Here is a 19,550-nt window from a genome sequence, read left to right as displayed (position 1 = left end):
ATTTTGTATTTCGTATCCAATGCACTAGCTTCTTGGGTTGAAAATGCAAACCCACACTTAAACGGATTTGGCACGGACATTTTGTGTTTCGTATCTAATGCATTGGAATAATGGATTGAAACTTAACACTGGATGGAAGCTTAACCCTAACATTAGATATTTCTGAATTTTTGTTTTCCTTTTTCCGGATTAGTTACTTTTGGACAGTATTTTCTACTCACAGAAAATACATTGACCACTACAAACCAACATTCAGAAAGGAAAGATGTTTTAATGTCTTGAAAACTAAGCACATATATTCGGACATTTCAGATTCAACTAAAGATACTTTTCACTCTTTCAGACTTTCCCACCGCATTTGACTTATCAATGCCTACTATAGGAATCCCTACTGGACAGCACAACCAGCTGCGCTTTACTCTTTTGACCACACCAGCCCACACACACAACCACTCTCAGAATTTTTGCTTTTCTAGGACCACTCTGTAGCTCGAAAAAATTAACTAATCAGTATAGCTAACCTTGTCCAAATCATGAATTTCAATTCCTTTTCAATTCAATTTGAAGACTCATTGGCCAAGACCATTTCCCTAGTGGTCCAAGCAATTCTTTAGCTATTAAACAAGATAAAGTGGTTTGCTATCGTTTCCATGCGTCCCATCTTTAAAGAGAAAATTTTCAACTAACACCGATTGTCAAAATTTGATGTGGCCCATATTAATAAGTCAGTTAAGAGGCTTAAGACACAAGATCACATGAGCACAGGGAAATGAGAAGCCAAGACTTAGATTATAGACTGTCACATGAAAATCTAAAAAAATCTACCTGATTTACCCGGAAATTTCTTTAGTGTGAGGGCCCATAATCCTTGTTAACTGCAAAAATAACTTATAAATGGTACCCATATCACTAAATCACCACTATCAGTATCCTCTGATTAAGCTCCAAACAATGAAAAATCATTTACCTGTGAGAGAGCCATAATGTTATGAAACATGCTCCAAAGTCTTAGCCAAAAAGAGAGAAAAGCAACAAAATATTTATAAAAAAAAAAAAACAAGCTTTAAGGACATAATTTGGTTCTGACAATAAAAAAATTAAACAATACTTGCTACAACTTAACACGCGGGGTCCTAGGACTCTTACAGAAAGCTTATTCCTACAATAAATCAAACTGCAAAAGCCAAAAAGAGATGCAAGTCAAAAAAGTGAACTTCACCTCAATCATTTTTTCTGTCTTCATTTGAAAACAAACTTTAAGTGCCAATCAAGGATTATCTACCGCATTGACAATTAGCAACTCTAGGCTATATATATATATAGGTAAACTGAAACCAATGTGAAAGTTCTTATGCCCCATAAGAAGAAGAAGAAAATTAAATAAACATATCAAGATCATCTCTAGTGATACCAAAATTGTAAAAAAAGCCTCAAGACTAATACAAATTAACCACTACCACGCTTGAAATGTTCCTTAATGAACCTCTCCGAATGGGATGGGTACTTATCTCGAATGTATGCTCGAAGACACTTTTGATATGAGAAGTCTATCCATCCACCATCAGTTCTTACGACAAAGAGGCATCTTGACCGTTTAAATTGGGGATGCCGGTCAACCTTCAACAACATTAGCCAATACCCAGTTAGTTTGATCTCATAGTATAACATAAAAGCTACATTAAAGATAATAATATGATAATTATAAGCTACAGAATCAGCTCATGCACATATTAAACAGTAATAAATTCTGTTAATATCAAATCAAAAATCAAATGTTAGAAAAAGTTTGGATGGAAAATAAAGAAAAATGATAAGAGGTTTCCATGTGACAAAGAAATGGGAGGTAAAAAAGTGGCGCCAGTCAAAGGTAATATACATTTATCTACACGCCAACTATGTGCGGGCCAAACATCCTATCCCCAAGGCAAAACGTAAATATGAAGATAAAACCCAACAAGAGCCCATTAGACAGGACGTAACATCAATTGCTTTCTTTTGGTTATTCATTTCAAATGAAAGGGACAAAGAATAAAAGTTTTTTTTTCAAGGATTCAAAGTAAACCCCCAAAAGTCAAGGATGAAGAACCATGCTGAGATATAAACAAAACAACCTACCTGTTCCTCAATTGCTTGAGAAATGTGAACTTGAGAAAATTATACAGCCCATTCAACTTTCTCAATCATTTTCAGTCTCATTGATGTGTTGATAACGCTAAACACACCATGAATTGTGTTTTCAAAGTTTTGGGACCCCAAATGAAGAAATGACAGGCAAGAATCAAAACATAGACTGCTTGAAATATCATTGCAAAAATCATACTTCACCATTTAACTAGACTAGGAAAAACCCCAAATTTTTTGATGTTTCAACAATAATGCTTTGGCAGCCTTTGAGGCATCAGATATTAAACAAATGCAATCATAAGCACCTACTTCTTAGCTTCCAGCCTCTAATCACTTTTTGTTGCAACTTCTGGCATGCATATCCTAAAAATGTTATATGAACTTGTTGACAAGGAACATCACTTGTTACTCAAGCCTTGATGAGTCACTCCACAACTCAAGGGGCAAAAAGACAGGAAATTTACTAACAAAATAAGTACTAAAAAAATCCAAAAACATAGGTGAATCACTCCAATTTTTTCCAGGAGCCTTGTAGCTCAGTGATATTGTTTAGTATTCTTTATAAGGAGAACTAAGGCTCAAATCCCCATTCCCCACTTGTAAAAGTTGAATTATTATTATTATTATTTATTTAAAAATTTCCTTGTTGGGAAAAGTACAAAAAAGGCGTATCTTTCCTACAAGAACCAATTAAGTTTATTATAGTTTTATGTGAAAACTTGGTCTGCCAATGAGTTTTAGCCCAAATGGCACCTGGCACTTATAAAAATCAAATTCTATAAAAAATAAAAAGTTCCTCATTGGGAAAAGTACCAAAAAGGCCTATTTTTCCTATAAGAACCAAATAAAATTTGTTATAATTTTATGTGAAATTAGTCTGCCAATGAGTTTTAGCCCATATAGCACCTCCTCTCCTTGTAAGGACAAGTAGAGAGTGAAGCATTGGTTTCAAAAGATCCATCAAGTGCATGTGTATCTTACCAATAATTAGCCCAAGAGCTTTTATAGCTTAGTGGCATTGCCCAATTCTCCTAATGAGGAGAATCTGAGTTCAAACTCCCCTCCACACTTATTGTAAGGGGAAAAAGTGAAAAACATTACTCTTTGCTTTAAAAATTCTTTTTCTTAAGAAGTTAAAACATTAGGGAAATCACATAAAAACTCCAGAGTTTGAGTTTACAACATGTTTCATATTAGGTCCCAGGTTTTTAATTTTGTCAATCAAAAATCCAAATTTAAGAAATTGTTTCAATTTGAAGCTTCCATCCATTCCATATTTGTCTCCGTAGTTCTAACTTCTAAGTAATAAAAGAGCAAAGAAAAGTGGGAAACCATTAATAAAACACTACATTTCACCGAGGGCCTGTTCATAAACCATTTCAGCAACCACTGAACAGAGGATAGAGAAAGAAAGCTTCCCCTAGAGTGAGAAAGCGAAAATGAATCCTTTATGCAAGAAAATAAAAGCTGGTTATCTGGGCAAAACATAAAGTTTTATCAACGATTTCATGTTTTTCTCTGATTCATTACAGTCCAGAAGAATGGAAATGAATAACTGAGATAGAAAGAGGCTTCAAATTGAAACTCCATAAGTTGGGGACTTCAGTTGAAAAAATTAAAACCCTGGGACCTAATTGAAATAGGATACAAACTTTGTTCCATTCTAAGTGATTTCCCCTAAAAACTGTGTGCTTCCCAGTTCCCATATTACCCTCTAGAGTATTTTGTTTTAATTGTAGAAATCTGACCAATTCTGCTTCCTCCTTTTTTTAGAAATTTAAATGCATTAAAACAATAAAGCTGTGAAGTAAATATATGGATGGAACTCCAAATATCAAATCCATTACGGAAAGTTTTGCTTTCATAATTGTATTAGGTTTAAGGGATCTTATGTTGTCATTAGTTCCAGTTATTAAAAATACTAACTAATTATATTGGTAATGAATAAAAATTAATTAACGTACAATACATTCAATGGAAAAGGCATTTTCAAATTAATGCTATACATTTGAGACAAAAAACTGTATCGTAAATAAATTTCCCATCAATATCCTAAAAATACACCCATGGAGGATGGTGTTATTAGAGGCTACTATATTACCAAATATGCATGTGCAAAGAGACAATAATGCATATATTGTTCCTCTGTTGCAAGTTATTCATCAAAACATTCTGAAACTCTGTATCAATATGGGGTGGATTTCACAATATTAATGATGCTAAAAAGTTGAAAGCCTATTTCGTCAAAGAAATGTGTACATCATAGGATGGTTACAACGCAAATGCCTACAATCCCATGCAATTTGGGCACAGCCTCAACTCAAGTAAGCCTTAATCCCAATTAATTGGGGAAGGCTCTTAGATCCTCATCAACCAATTAGGGTTGGCCACATGTATTCTTTTGTGCCATTCTATCCAACCAGTTTGTGCACAGTATTGTACAGGTAATATTTAGATTTACAACATGTGAAATTAAAGCAAGTTGTGGAGCTTGGGAGAATCAATATAGTCTATCTGAGAGTGATACTACCACTGAATCAAACAGCGTTATCAGCACAATTATAGATTGATATATTGTTACACAAATGTTTTATCACTTGGACCACTTCACAACAAGAAGAGAGAAACAACTAAGATGGATAGATCAAAAATGACAAAAACCAACATTAGCAGTAGCTCAAGTGAAAGTTGCTATAAGGATTAAGGAAAATTGAGTCCAAAATGTGGGATGAAATTCAGCAAATAGCCATGTAGCACTTGGCATATGATATAAAAAAAAGAATATAGTCCAATGAGAAAACTAAGAGAGATACACATTTTAGTGCTCTCTTGATGGATTTTGTTCCTTTTTTTTAAAAGATAAGTTTCTTTCTGCAATTCAGTTTGTAAGTTGGTCAAGAAGAAGTTAAAAATAATGATGTGAGTGACTAGGTAAAGTTGCAAATTTCGATAGCAAATCAACTAAGCGAATAACAGAAGTTAGACCAAAACAATTAGAATTGGTTAGCTACATAAACCTAAAAATTCTATGAAAAACTACGCACAAAAAAACTTACCATAATAGAATCAAGTCCACATCCAATTTTATCTTCAGAATGTGGATGATAAGCAAGAAGCTTCTCCACCACAGCTTTCTCGTCTTCAGCTGTTAGACGTTCCCCATCCAAATACCTAGCAAAAACTAAATCAGTCAGATAGAGAAGAGTTTTATGATCCACGGAAATTGCATAAACAGACTTAGAATTGGAAAAAGTTTCAATAGTATATAAGAAGTAATATTTTCTATTGTTATATAAAAAGTTTCAAAAAGAATTGTCATTTCAAAAAAATAAATTTTTCAATAGTATATAAGAAGTAATATTTTCTATTGTTACATAAGAAAAAAATTATCAATTAAATTAATCGTAAATATGACATTTAATAAAAGTAAACACATCACTCTTACTTTATGATTTTATTTTTATCCATGCATTTATATAAAAATGAATAATTATTGATTTTAAATAATTTCTCTATATATTTTATTTTATATATCACAAAAAAAGAGATTAAATAAATTAGTTAAAATGGCACCTTATTAAAGTGAACACATCACAATTATTATTTTATTGTCTTTCTACATCAATCCATTTTATATAGAAAAACAATAACATTATTTATTGAGCTATTTAAAATGACACCTTATAAAAATGAAGGCATTACAATTATTATATTATTCATTTTACTTTTTGTCCCAGATAAAAGAAAACCATCATCTAGAACTTATTCTAAGTTGATATCAACTTGAATTTGTAAAGTGTGCATTGTCACCCTCACAATTCAGGATAGCTGACTGCAAGAGATGTTTCACCACACCAACAATAATCTAATAATATGAAGTGTGTGCAAGGTTGCAAGTGTCAAGCCATGAAAGCATCAGTCCTACTGGTTCAAAGGGTGTAGCTATAGGCAGGGAGCAGAACTTGTGACCGTTGATTCTCCCTAGGTTTTGAATAAACCCTTCCATGCTCTTACTTAGAAGAAGGTCCCTTTTCAAAAATAATATCATGTCCCCCCAACCCAAGGTTTTGAGGACAACTTGCAAAGTCTCTAAATATATAAACATTGTTAACTACTTAGTCAACTGTTTGTGACAGAAGTATCACCCTTTATTCAATGAAATTAGAAAAATATAGATCAACACAACTGTGTCAAAAAAGGATCAAAGGCTCAATTTTATGTTCCTACTTTCTAAAGAAAGGGTAGCTAGGATTTTAAACTTGGGGGGGTCCAAATGGGGAACAACTGAACAGTAGACAACAAACTCCAAGATGAGACTTCTTTAAGGGAGTCTCTTCTTGCAAGCACAATCTTTTCCAGTGATAGGAATGTGATTACAATTTGACAGTATATAGAACCATAACCTCATCTCATTGGCCCACATGACTCCATAGGGTTGGTCCTCTATTTCCCATGTGCTTATAGGAATTTAGCATGCGTTTAATAGAAATTCAAAATGTGTTTAATGTGATTAACATGCTAGGCCTAACTAACCAACTCAATCTTATTCACATCCAACTGCCGAAGTTCGACCAATCAATGTTGATTCATGTGCATAGGATTAAAAGGGAGCTACCATGCAAATTTCAGCTAAATCTGACAAAGGAGTGCCAATTGGCACTTGACGAAGGAATCAAACGCCAAGATACAAGCTTTTACTGTTGTTCGGCAGTCTAGGTTCTGATCTAAAGTGCTGTTCGGCAGTCTAGGCCCTCCGATCTCATGGGCCATGGCTGGATGATGTAGACCCGCTGCCAGTTTGGCCTCAATTGATTTATTGGAACTTACTTAATTTCTATGATTTAATTTTTATTTGATTTTATGTAGTAGGTTAAAAGTTATTTCCTTTCCTAGTTGGTTTACAAATTTATTTCCATGAAAGTTACCATTCTTCCCTATTTAAAGGCCCTTAAATTCATTAGTGTTATGGTTTGCTTGAATAATAAAATTAATTATTTGAATTTATCAAAAGGTTTGGTGTTTACTAAGCAATCATAGGTGTTGAATCCTAGGATTTCTATCTAGGAAGCACTGACATGGACATGGATACGGGTACAGACACGGGTACAACATGGTGACACAAGCAATTTTTGAAAAATTACAACATGAAATGGCTGATACGACACCAATATGACACAGATATAACACTAATAAAACACGGGTGCAACACCCTAAATGAAGTGTCCATGCTTCCTAACTTTCTATCTTTTCCCATGCTTGGTGTTATCTCCACACAATCTTAGGTGCCTTACCTTGAGGAGCCACTATGTGGTTCCACCCCTTTGCAATAGCTTATTAGTTATTTGGCAATAAATCCAAGAGGCAAACAATCTTTTCATCATCCTGATCCATGAGGCAAACTCTGCACAGACAAGAAGGGCAGTACCAAAAGGGACCATATGATTTTAATTGCTTATTTGCCAAGCACCTTGCATGGTAGTATTCATTTGGGTGTACAGAGTGGCTAAAAATCTTCAACTTTTCACCATCTACTATATTGCTTCCACAAATTTTACAGGGATAGTTTTTGCCACTTTTTGATAATTGAAGTCCATCATCAATACTACAATTTGAATTCTCTTCCAATTCAATAGGTGTTTCTTCATTTCTAGGTGAAATTCCATCATCATTTCCATTACTTGGGGTATTGGGGGCATTCAACCTCTCAACCACCACACAATTTATATTGGGTGATCTAAAACCCCAAGCAGTGCAACTGGCACAATAGCAGCTTCTGGGGGGGAATCTCTATCACAGCAGGCTCACTGCAGGACACGTGGTACATCTCCTCACATGAATCACTTACTAAACAATCCCTTCCATCTGCCTTACCTCCAGAATGCCTGCAAGTGCATTCTTGTGTTTATGGTACTTAAGTAAAAAAGGTCAGCTTTGATGCCTTGGAAATTCTCAAATACTAGCTTGCAGAGTGAGCTGAACTTGTCTGAAATTAAAACATTCAGAAAAACATGCTGACACTAACCGGTTATAGTATAATGATTTGATTCGTTTAAATATCCACTAGATATAATGCCAGCATGGCCATTAGCTGCTTTCTGAGATCCATCAGACATCCACCCAGTTTGTGAATATTTGCACCTATCTTCACTATAATGGTCAGGTTCTGTCATCATACAATCAATTTCAGGATTAATAACAAGCGCCTCCCGAATGCACCCCTGTATACCACCTTCATCATCACTTAATGACCGATATATCTGCTCTGATACAGCATTTCTCCAGTGCCTCAGTGAACAATCATCTGAGCCATTCATCGAATTGCTCGCTAGAATTAATTGGTGACCTTATTCTTAGAGAAGTGTATTTCTAGCCTCAAACCAAATTTGCTCATTTCTCACGGCACATTTATTACTATTTATTAGCAATCCCAATAATATTGTATCTATAATTCTAGTAGACAGCCTCTATAAAGTAAATTCCTCAACTCTCTATCAAGGTCTCCGGCTAGTCCTCAGTACCCAGTGATACCACAAAAACCCTCCGCTTAACTTTCCTTCATTAGTAGGAAAGCGAGAAAGCAAATGCCACCCCATGAACTAGTAAACATACATATTGAAAACTAGAGGCGTTTCTCGCTAACTTGGGACTATTCTACTAATTTCTCAATTCTTGATGATAGGACTGCAAAAGGAAACATAAATGAATGTATCTGTATCTATGAAGGCACTAAGAATAGTCCCTCTCTCTTTACTTGAAAGTTACAAACTCATGCCTTATGTTCCGGCAACTAAGTTAGATAAACACTCACTCTCTCCCACTACCAAGGCAATCACAAATTCACAATTCACGAGTCCAAGTTCTACCCCTAGCTAAATACAAGGGAAACTAGTGAAACCTGTTGATAAACTATAACTTGTCCCAAAAGCAAAACGGTAAATTCACCATTTAACCATTATTTTAACACTTCTCTAATACCATGATAAACTACGGCTCGTCTCAAAAGCTTAAACCATTAGAAAATTAAAAATTTATTCAATTGATTTATTTCAACAACTATAATTTTTTTTTCTCAATTATATCAATTATCATATGGCAGTATCATTTTCACTTGAAGCAAGTCTCACTTTCTTTTCCTACATTTTCTCGGCAGCCAAACGCAGTAATAACAAAAAATTAGGGCATAGACTGAGAGTGACTAAGACTAACCTGTTAGAGTGAAGAATCTCTTTGGTAAGAGAAGAGATGGGCTCGATATCACTGAGAATCTCGTTCTCTTTATCTTTCCACTTGCGATACTCAGCGTCGTCCCACCGATGGTGGTACATGGAACTTTGTGAATCCCTGGCTTTCCGCGCGGCGGTGGTGTTGTCCGCAGAGGATAAATTCTCTTCGCTCCGACTCGGCTCGGCGGCGCTGCACCATGGCCGCCGCGTCGGCGCGAAAATAGAAGCGGCTAGGCGGTGGTGGTGCAGCCGGAGGCTGAGAAGTGGAATGGCTCTGAAAAGCAAAGGTGCGGCCATTTAGGTATAGGGGAGTGTTTTATTGTTATTGATCATGGTAGTGAAGTGAGTGAGCGTGTCTGTGTGTTAGTGTAAGCGTGAGTTTGAGAGTGAGGTCAGAGGTGGGAATTTTTTTTGCCGGATAGGGTATATGGGGCAAAATTTGTAGAACAGCGCCCTTTTGGAAAAATATTAGCAAAAAAACACATGGAGGAAACATTTTAGTAAATTAGACTGTTTTATTTCTATTTTTAATAAAGTGGAACTCGAGTTCCAAGGAACTCGACTTTTCTACAAATGGAATTTGAGTTTCCTAAACTCGAGTTCCATGTTTTTTTTTTTTTGGTCCATGTCAGACTTCATCTAAGAGGGAATGGGTTGGAACTCGAGTTTATTAATCTTGAGTTCAAAAATAATCCAATTTACTAAAATATTTCATCTAGATGCTATGTACCAAAAGTTTTTCTAAAAAGCTACTATTTGGCAAATTTTGCTGGTATATGGAGAAGCCACCGTTGTTTTGGTTTTCCAAAATTACCATGGCCTACTTTTGAGTTTTGACTTGTTTTTATTTTCCTTCTCATAACTATGTCTATTTTCCTTTCTTCTTTTTTCTTTTTCATTTTTTTTTTTAGAAAATTTCATCTTGGTGTCCACTCCTGATAATAATTGGAATTCACTAAGGGGCTGTTTGGTTTTTTTTTATCACTTCTCACTCAATTTTCGCTACTCATTACTCGTCACTTAAAATACCCCAATTTCTTATACCCACCTGTTTGGCACACTTCACTCAGCTTCTTATTACTCAAATTTTTCTACTTTTTTGTGGGACCCATACCTATAAATTGGTCAGACCCTTCTGTTAAGCCTACCCACAGAACTCATTCCCCATCATTTTCTCTTTTCCCATTTCCCCTTCACCCCTTTACTCCCCCAAAACACAAACCCAAACCCATAAAAATTTCAAAAGCTTGAAACCCATTCATGTTTGTATCCTGAAGCTTGAAAAGTTTGTTTCTTGATTTTTTTTTTTAAAGGGTCTGAGACATCCTTACTCGGTCATGGAGTGTAGCGAAGACCAAAAATATTCTATGATGAAGACCCCAAAAAAAAAAAAAAAGAAGAAGAAGAAGAAGAAAGAAAGAACTGAATGGAATGCAGCGAAGGCCAGAGAAAGAAGAGAGAAAAAAGAAAGAAAATGGAGAAGAAATTCGTTGAAGAGACCATCAAAAGCAACGCCTCACGTGTGTTGCTCTGATCGTGGGTCCCAGGTATGTGGGTTTAATTATAGAAATGCCATTGAAACTAAGTTTTGAAAAATTAAAAACACCATGCGTTTTCAATTTTCATAACTCATCACTCAAAAATCAGAGAATTAAGTGATGGAAACAAAAACTAGAAACAATGCCAAACAGACTTCTCAATCGTGGAACCCACATATTTTGAGTTATAAGTGACCATGCGTTTTCAATTTTCATAACTCATCACTCAAAAATCAGAGAATTGAGTGATGGAAACAAAAACTAGAAACAATGCCAAACAGACTTCTCAATCGTGGAACCCACATATTTTGAGTTATAAGTGATGGAAACAGAGTTATGGGCGATGGAAACACAAAAACCAAACAGCCCCTAACTATGTCTATTTTCTTTTTCTTTTTTCAAGTATCTATGTTTATTATTATTATTATTATTTCTCTCTCTCTCTCTCTCTCTCTCTCTCTCTATGTTTATTTTCAATGTAGTCTTTCTATCCATTTTCGTTTATATTATGTTAAACTCCATTAGCTTCCAATGGCAAAGCTACGTCGTTTTATAAATCTAACTACATAACAACATATTGTATAGATCTAATGACACAACAGAGACGAAATTAAAACAAATATATGTTAAATGATTGAATTGATGAAACTATAGGGATGGAAATGAAAATAACTATAAATAAAAAATAAAAATAAAAATAAAAAACTTTTATTCAACTATTTAAACTCATTACTTAAAAATGATTAGTGATTACAATTAACAAAATGTGATCGGATTTTCCAACTTAATCGAAATAAATTTCTTTTATCAAGTTTTAAAATCCAAAAAACTTGTACTTATCTTCAAATCATAAATAGTATAGATTTCATTCTCAAAAAAAAAAATAGTATAGATTTGGGTTAACTGGGTTGGAAGTTTTGCCAACACAAACACAAACACAAACAGAGCCCAATTTAATGGGCTAAAACATTGGACATAATACAAAACTTACACAGTCAATTTTGAATACATGTGATACTTGAGTTACATCCAATGCACAAAAGCTAAACCCATCAACCTACCATGGCACGTTGCATGGGTTGGATTGATTTTACTATAGGTCGGTGGGCAAAATGCACAGCCTAAAAGCTCATATTTCTTATTTCTTATAAATGGTCTATTTAAAACTCTTTGACTAAGGTTATACAATATAAGGTAGTCTTCTCCCTTCTTCTAACCCATTTTTTGTAAAATAAGTGAGGTTCAATCTCAAGTTTATTTCTGTTAACAATAGAATTTAGTAATAGATTGATGACTTGGAACCCAACATAATTGAATCAAACCTGCTAGTTGCCATAGTGTTTGTGGAAGCAACCAAAATATCTTCCCAACGTCTCCCTCAAAATAATTGAGAACTCGTTTGGGGGGGAAATTGGTAATTTGCTCAAATAACAGAGCTGCACATAAAGTTTTGGGCAAATTACGATATTTGCAGCATAAAGGAACAGGGTACTAAGTAAACAGTCACCTTCAAATTCCTTGAAGGTGCATTACAGTCTACTGATGCTCTTCTTTGGAAGGCTTCCCATGGCCTTAGCCTTTTCCCTTAAAACAAATTTCTGTGTCTTCCCAGTTGAAGTCTTTGGCAGATCATCCTCGAAAACAACAGTTTGAGGAGCCATGTAATGGGGCAATCTATCCCGACAGAACTTAATGATCTCCTCTGCACTGGTATTAGACCCATTCTTCAACTTCACAAATGCACAAGGAGTCTCCCCCCAGTGATCATCAGGTCTTCCCACAACAGCTGCCTCAAGAACTGCTGGATGACTAGAAAGTGCAGCTTCCACCTCAATTGTGCTAATATTTTCTCCCCCAGAAATGATAATGTCCTTTGAACGATCCTTTAGTTCTATGTAGCCATCAGAGTGTTTCACTCCCAAGTCCCCACTCCGAAACCATCCACCATTAAATGCATCCTGTGTTGCTTTCAAATTTTTCAAGTATCCATTCATCACAATGTTGCCTCTAAACATAACTTCACCCATGGTTTTTGCATCAGGGGGTACACTCTTCATGGTAACAGGATCTTTAATGTCAATTTCCTCAAGGCCGAGATGGTGAACCCCTTGACGAGCCTTAAGCTTTGCCTGAGTATCTCGAGGAAGAGAATTCCATTCAGGTTTCCAAGTGCAAACTGTTGCAGGACCATAAGTTTCTGTCAGACCATATGAGTGGGTAACAATAAATCCTAGTTCCTCCATCTTAAATAGCACATGTGGAGGTGGAGGTGCAGCACCTGTCATGACTGCCACCTTCCCTGGAAGTGTCCTCCGCTCACTAGCTGCCGCATTTATTATCATGTTCAGAACTGTGGGTGCACCACCCAAGTGGGTCACTTTGTGCTGAGAAATATTCTCAAAAATTCCTCTTGCAGTCACATTCCTTTGGCAGACATTTGTGCCACCCTGAGCAGCCACAGCCCATGTGAGACACCACCCATTACAGTGAAACATAGGAACACACCATAAATATACAGGCATTGAGCTCATCTCATTGAAAAGTGCCACTGCAAGTGAATTGAGATAGGCACCTCTATGGCTATAAATAACACCTTTTGGGCTTGATGTGGTACCTGAAGTGTAATTTAGCGAGATTGGATCACATTCATCATTTGGCCACCTGACCTCAAAATCAAGTCTTCCGGTTAGTAAAAGACTCTCATATTCCAGATTCTTTGATGTGGAAATGGTGTTGCTAATGTTGGAGGATGATTGATCAGACTCTGGAATTAAGATTAGCAGGGGCAGCTTGGTCCTCGTCTTGGATAGAATATCAATCGCTCCTTGAGCAATATGAAGAAATTGGTAGTCTACAAAAATTATTTTGGCTTCTGAATGTCTCAATAATACTGATACCATTGCCGAATCATGACGTGTATTTAGTGTACAAAGAACTGCACCTACCATTGGAACACCAAAGTGTAGCTCATACATTGCTGGAATATTTGGGGCCAATGCAGCAACCTGCTCAAGTGAGTAAAAAGTTTATCAAAAACACAAATAAAGATTAAGGATGTTGTGATCTTAGCTAATTGTAGTAGAGTTCTTTCATGCTTCTGAGAGGGTAAAAAAGAAATAAATAAATTTTAGGAAATAAAGTAATATAGTTAATACTTAAAAATAATTGATGCCTCAAGCACTTTAGATAACTAAAGAAATTGTGATGGAAAAGGTATAGAAAATTGGAAAAAGAAAACTAACTGAGTAGGATTTAGAGAGACAGACAGAAGCAAGCTTTAAAAGCCAATATATCTTGAAGCAAGCAATGCTGGTTAAAAGAAAACATATTCTAGGTGCCTTTTGGCCACTTAAACATCAGGTATCGAGTTGCAAACTATATAGATTCATGACCAGCTATGAGCTACTCACTTTATTCATTTTCAACTTAAGAGTCTCTTATTCATTTTAAGATATCAATTTTGAAAAGTTAGATATAAAAACTTTAATTTTTGTAATCTATCTTTCAGATGAAAAAGTTGAACTACTATTATAAACTTTGAGGAAATATGAATTAAAGGTCAGGTTCTTTCAAATGAGTACTGTCACTTTTAGAGGGATGGAGTGCATGGAAATCTTTATACACAACAAAGCTTACGTTTTCCGACAAGAGCATTATGGTTCAGTGGCATTGTCCGATCTCCCTATGGGAAGAATCAAGTTTTGATTCATCCTCCCCCACTTGTTACAAGCATAGAAAACACATATTTGATACCTTTTAAAGTGAAACGCAAGGTCTCAAAAGCCTAAATACGTTTTTAAGCTTCCATCAAGATGTTGTTCAAAATGTACTGAAATCTGATGATAATCATCCAATCATTTCGTCATAAATTAATATCAGTGGTGAAGTCGGCAATTTTTTTCCAAGGAGGGCCAAGCTTTAGATAATAAACCCTTAATTTTTTCAATTTATACATAATTGAGGGAGGGAGTGCAAAAGTCAATGCCCCCCTCACTAAAACTACCTCTTTTGTAATGGCATTGAATGAAAAGAAGCAACATTTTTAATTATATCCCCAAAAATCCTCAATAAATGAAAGACATTGTTGAATTAGTTAAAAAAAGAGCTTAGAGGGGCCCCTAATTTTCAATTAATTGAAGATTCATGCATTATAGATGTTAGTCATTTCAGTGTTTTTTTTAGGTCTATGCAACCAAATTATAGTACTTTTATAATAATATATTAATTAGTATTTATTTTAAAATCTTTTTTCCTGATAAATTTTTTTTTTTATGGGTTTCTACCTGATAATTAAGTTTTCTACAACCTATAAAAGTTGAACTCTAAATTGTAACAAAGAAAAATTAAAGCCCAAAAACATACTAATAGAACTTCTCTTCAAATTTCTTTCATGCAATGATAAATTAAACAAAAGACACCAAGCCCAGAAATAAACAAAGTAAAAGGTGACAACAACATAGAATCAAGTGCTGCGAAAATTAAGAATAAAACTGAGAAAGCCAGTACTTAGTACTTACCACATCTCCACGAGAAATTCCGAGCTGGGCAAGAGCAGAAGCGAGTTTAGTACAGCGTTCAAGGGTGTCTTTCCAGGTGTACCGAACATCACCGTACACAACAGAGGTTCTGTCCCTGTAGACCAAAGCTGATCTCTTCAAGAAACTGATGGGAGAGAGAGGGACGTAATTTGCAGAGCTCCGGATTAGACCCTCCATTGGAATTTGACTTCGGAGTTCAGAGACCCAAAAAAATAAAAATTATTGCTGCTGGTGGAAGAGAAAGCCAAGAAGAGCTACTCTTTGGACTATTTTTTTTTTTTTTTTTTTTTGTCTTACGTACATGTACTGTCAACCTCCAACTAATGTGGCAGATAAGAGCTGGGGTGGCTTAGGTCCCGTTGATGTAACCACGTGGCAATTGATACACATGGCAGGATCCTATCAAATTGGGTTTAATACTTGTCTCCTTCGCGCGCGCGCGTATATATTATATATATATATATATATTTTAATGAGTCATGTTAAGGAATTTCCTTCCTGTAATTATTAATAAATTATTTTAAATTATTTTTGAAAAATTTTAATATTACTTTTATAGAGAAAAAAAAAATTAAAACATTAATTAATTTTTTCTTTTTTTATAAAAATTTCTTAAAATAGTTTACTAAAAAAAATCTTTAGGGTATTTGTTATCTTTTTCCTTTCTTTATTACTCATAGGGCTCCAATCACTCATATTTTGTTTTCATTTTCATTTTTGTGTTTATCTTTTAATCCATTTTTTAATTTATTTTTGTTTCTGTTTTTTTTTTTTTTTTTTTATCACTTTCCGGAACCTGAGAACCAAAAATAGTGGATATTCTATTTGGCACTTGACTCTTACCTATGGAAAAAAAAAAAAAAATATATATATATATATATATATATGTATATATACTTTTCTCATTTATATGCTCACAATATTTTCCCATAATTTTTGCCCATAGGGCGTGCTAGAACTCTCAGACAAGATCACACTTGCGTGTATAGAAGTTGTCTAGTTCGAGTTGTACAATTTGCAAAAATGCTTTGTTACAACATGGATAGCCCTAATACACCTAGGGTGTCCCATGCCATGAGTACTATGGGTTCAAGTAGGTCAGGTCAATTATCACATGCATGAGACCCTCCTTTTTTTTATCATCAAAAAAAATATTTTTTTCCACAATTTTCAAAATTTTTTTTTATGAAAATGCCAATAAACTCTTCTTTAAAAAAAAAAAAAAAAAATTTCAAAATTTTGTTTTCATTCTCACATTTTTTTTTGGGTATAAAAAAAATTAGAACAAAAAATAAACCCAAATTTTTTTTTTCCCTAGTTAGTCTTACAAAAACAATAAATAAAAGGCAAATAGCATTTTGGTCCCTACATTTTTGGGCCACAGTCAATTTAGTCCCTATGTTTTGTTAGCAATCAATTTGGTCTATATTATTTTCAACTTGAGGTCAATAAAAATGCCTACATGACAAACGGTTTGCACACGTGACTAATAAAACAATAAAAAAAATGTTTAATTACTTTTTTAAAAAGCCATGTCAATGATTTAAAAAAATAACAAAATCCACATAAGGTTTTAAAAAATGAAATGGCGAATTCAAACTATTTCTCCAGCTTTTCTTAGACATTCTTGGCAACCAAACGCAACCCAAATATAATACCAAAACACACCCCAAAAATCGACCCAAATATAATGCCAAACACAACTAGAAATCATCTAAAATACCTAAAATGGCTGAAACCCTCTTGTTTAATTTCTTTTTTTAATTTTTCTCTCTTGTTTTTCTCATCTATGACCGGTACCCATTTTGTATTTCAAATTTTCAATTTTCTTTTTTGATCTAACATGCCTCTTTTTGTTTGATTCAATGATTGGGTTTTGTTTTAGTAGGGAGAAATCGCTAATTTTTGCTTGGGTTTATGAAGTGGAGTTTTGGTCATGAAAGTTTGTGGATCTATAGGTTTGGTTTAGAGAGAATTGAGGATGAAGCAATTATGGAGGCTGTGATGAATGACTGGAATTAAATGAGCATAGAGGAGCAGATTTATGTGGAGCATGCTGTGCCAAAGGAGTTGGAAAATGAGTGGCTCAGGAACTTTGACTTTGAGACAGAGTTGGAGTTTATGATCAAGTGTTATAGTTCTGGTGCAAGTGGCAATGGTAGGTAGTGTAACAGTCCGCCCAACTATGTAGATATTGTCCGCTTTGGGGACTATGTCCCTCACGGTTTTGTTCTCCTTCAAAGCACACAGCAGTGGGGGAAAAGACCTCTACACATTAAAGGAAGGTCACTCCTTATAAGCACATCCCCATGTGCTTTCCTAGGCGATGTGAGATTCCATGGATTGCAAAACCCCCTTTTGGATCACTACAAGTAGATGCCTTGTTTAGTTGATTCAAGGCATTAGGGGATCATCAGTTCCACTTATGCATATGTAATTTTCCAGTTCCACATGCTGGATTTTGGGCTAATTTGTAAAAGTGAAGTTGTCGTTTTTGGGTTCATTGTGGGACTGATTTTGATTTGGAGTGATAGTGTGTGATGGGTGATTTGATTTTTGTGTTTATGTGTTGTGTTTGGTTGCTAAGAAAATGCAAGGAAAATAGGAGATTTTTTTTTTTTAATTCACCCTTTCATTTTATTATTTTTTTCCTAATGTGGATTTTGTTATTTTTAAAAATTGTTGACATGGCTATTTTTTTTAAGTAATTAAACATTATTAGCCATGTGTGTGTCACGTGTGCAAACCGTTTGTCACATAGGCATTTTCCGTTAGTGAGTTAATGGCAATGACCAAATTGACCACAAGTTGAAAATAACAGAGACCAAATTGACTGCTACCAAAATGTAGAAATCAAATTAACTATAACTCTAAAATATAAGAACCAAAATGATATTTAGGCCTAAATAAAAACAAAATAATGAGCACCCAGCTTAGGCCCACCAATTTTTTTTCTTTCATAGAAGACCTGCCCACTAAATTTGATCATGCTAATTTTTTTTTTTTTTTTTTGGCTAAAATATGATAATGCTAAATCAGTATAATAACAGATACTAATTAGTAATTACTACACAAGAATTTTCATACTTTTGATAGTTACTATCAATTTTAATATTAAAAGCACATTTTTACGGTTATTATATATTTATTACTATAATAAGTTTTTATAATGAAATAATAAGGAATGTAATTTTTTAATAAATAATCAATGTAATTGATATCACATCAATATCATAATTTTTATAAGTATGTAAGGACTCAATTTGTAACGACCCCAAATTGGTGTATTGGGTTCGAACGTTGAAGGTCCAAACAATAAATTTGTAGAGAGTGGGCTAAAAGGCTAGGCCTTGGTTATCGGACAGTAGTTAGTCATGGTGTTCATGATGATCGCACGGAGGTGAACTTAGCGTATCTAAGAAGAGTTTCTCCTCGGCACGGCCTAAGTGGCTCCGGTCCTTGGACCTCGTCTGAGGAGCTTAATGTTCTTGTAAAGATTCAATTTGTAATGACCCCAAATTGGTGTATTGGGTTCGAACGTTAAAGGCCCAAACAATAAATTTGTAGAGAGTGGGCTAAAAGGTTAGGCCTTGGTTATCGGACAGTAGTTAGTCATGGTGTTCATGATGATTGCATAGAGGTGAACTGAGCTTGTCCAAGAAGACTTTCTCTCCGGCACGGCCTGAGTGGCTCCGGTCATTGGACCTCGCCCGAGGAGCTTAATGTTCTTATTATTCCTTTTACACTAGGTTACAATGGTCCAAGAGACGATACATAATGCTCTTGGTTTTTCCTCCCACCCGCTTGGCGTGGATGAATTATTACATTATATAGCCCCTCTCAGTTGATCCTGACCTTCCATCTGTTGATTAGGTAGGTAACTACTCGAGTGCTTGTCCCATCAACCGCCTTACTCCACTTTCTGTTAGTTGCAATAACCGAAGCCACACTGTTCAGGGGTCTTTTCCCATCAATGTGGCCAGGACGTTTGTTGGCGCATTCAATGCGAAGGTGACAGCTTTTCCTTGAACCGCTCCCACACTGTACCCCAGTGCGAGTTCTATTGTACTCGTCTTTCCTTCTGGGAGCGCTTTGGGGGCTGCCTTTGATGGCGTGTCGTTCTTCCC

The 19,550-nt window shown here is 35.1% G+C and overlaps 2 protein-coding genes across 2 annotated transcripts; both read right to left on the bottom strand.

Moving 5' to 3' along the window:
* Positions 1-1,205: 1,205 nt before the first annotated feature.
* Positions 1,206-9,730, bottom strand: LOC115980490 (protein DCL homolog, chloroplastic-like). Its single transcript, XM_031102733.1, has 3 exons — positions 9,331-9,730; positions 5,181-5,295; positions 1,206-1,617 (listed from the first exon to the last, which is right to left on the bottom strand). The coding sequence occupies exons 1-3, from the start codon at positions 9,642-9,644 to the stop codon at positions 1,447-1,449; spliced, it is 600 nt and encodes a 199-aa protein (XP_030958593.1). The 5' UTR covers positions 9,645-9,730; the 3' UTR covers positions 1,206-1,446.
* Positions 9,731-12,105: 2,375 nt separating this feature from the next.
* LOC115980481 (probable acyl-activating enzyme 1, peroxisomal) lies at positions 12,106-15,637 on the bottom strand. Its single transcript, XM_031102724.1, has 2 exons — positions 15,403-15,637; positions 12,106-13,890 (listed from the first exon to the last, which is right to left on the bottom strand). The coding sequence occupies exons 1-2, from the start codon at positions 15,598-15,600 to the stop codon at positions 12,415-12,417; spliced, it is 1,674 nt and encodes a 557-aa protein (XP_030958584.1). The 5' UTR covers positions 15,601-15,637; the 3' UTR covers positions 12,106-12,414.
* Positions 15,638-19,550: the final 3,913 nt, after the last annotated feature.

The sequence above is a fragment of the Quercus lobata genome, chromosome 1 (assembly GCF_001633185.2).
Source record: "Quercus lobata isolate SW786 chromosome 1, ValleyOak3.0 Primary Assembly, whole genome shotgun sequence".
Taxonomy (NCBI): domain Eukaryota; kingdom Viridiplantae; phylum Streptophyta; class Magnoliopsida; order Fagales; family Fagaceae; genus Quercus; species Quercus lobata.
Note: the sequence above shows the minus strand (reverse complement) of the source record. Positions and strands in the feature narration are given on the sequence as shown.

Excerpts from the sequence above, each read along its gene's own strand:
- LOC115980490 (XM_031102733.1), bottom strand. The coding sequence starts at position 9,644 with ATGGCCGCACCTTTGCTTTTCAGAGCCATTCCACTTCTCAGCCTCCGG. Across the intron at positions 5,296-9,330 it reads GAGATTCTTCACTCTAACAG|GTATTTGGATGGGGAACGTC; the intron begins GTTAGTCTTAGT and ends AGTTTTTGCTAG. Across the intron at positions 1,618-5,180 it reads GTGGACTTGATTCTATTATG|GTTGACCGGCATCCCCAATT; the intron begins GTAAGTTTTTTT and ends ATGTTGTTGAAG.
- LOC115980481 (XM_031102724.1), bottom strand. The coding sequence starts at position 15,600 with ATGGAGGGTCTAATCCGGAGCTCTGCAAATTACGTCCCTCTCTCTCCC. Across the intron at positions 13,891-15,402 it reads GAATTTCTCGTGGAGATGTG|GTTGCTGCATTGGCCCCAAA; the intron begins GTAAGTACTAAG and ends TCACTTGAGCAG.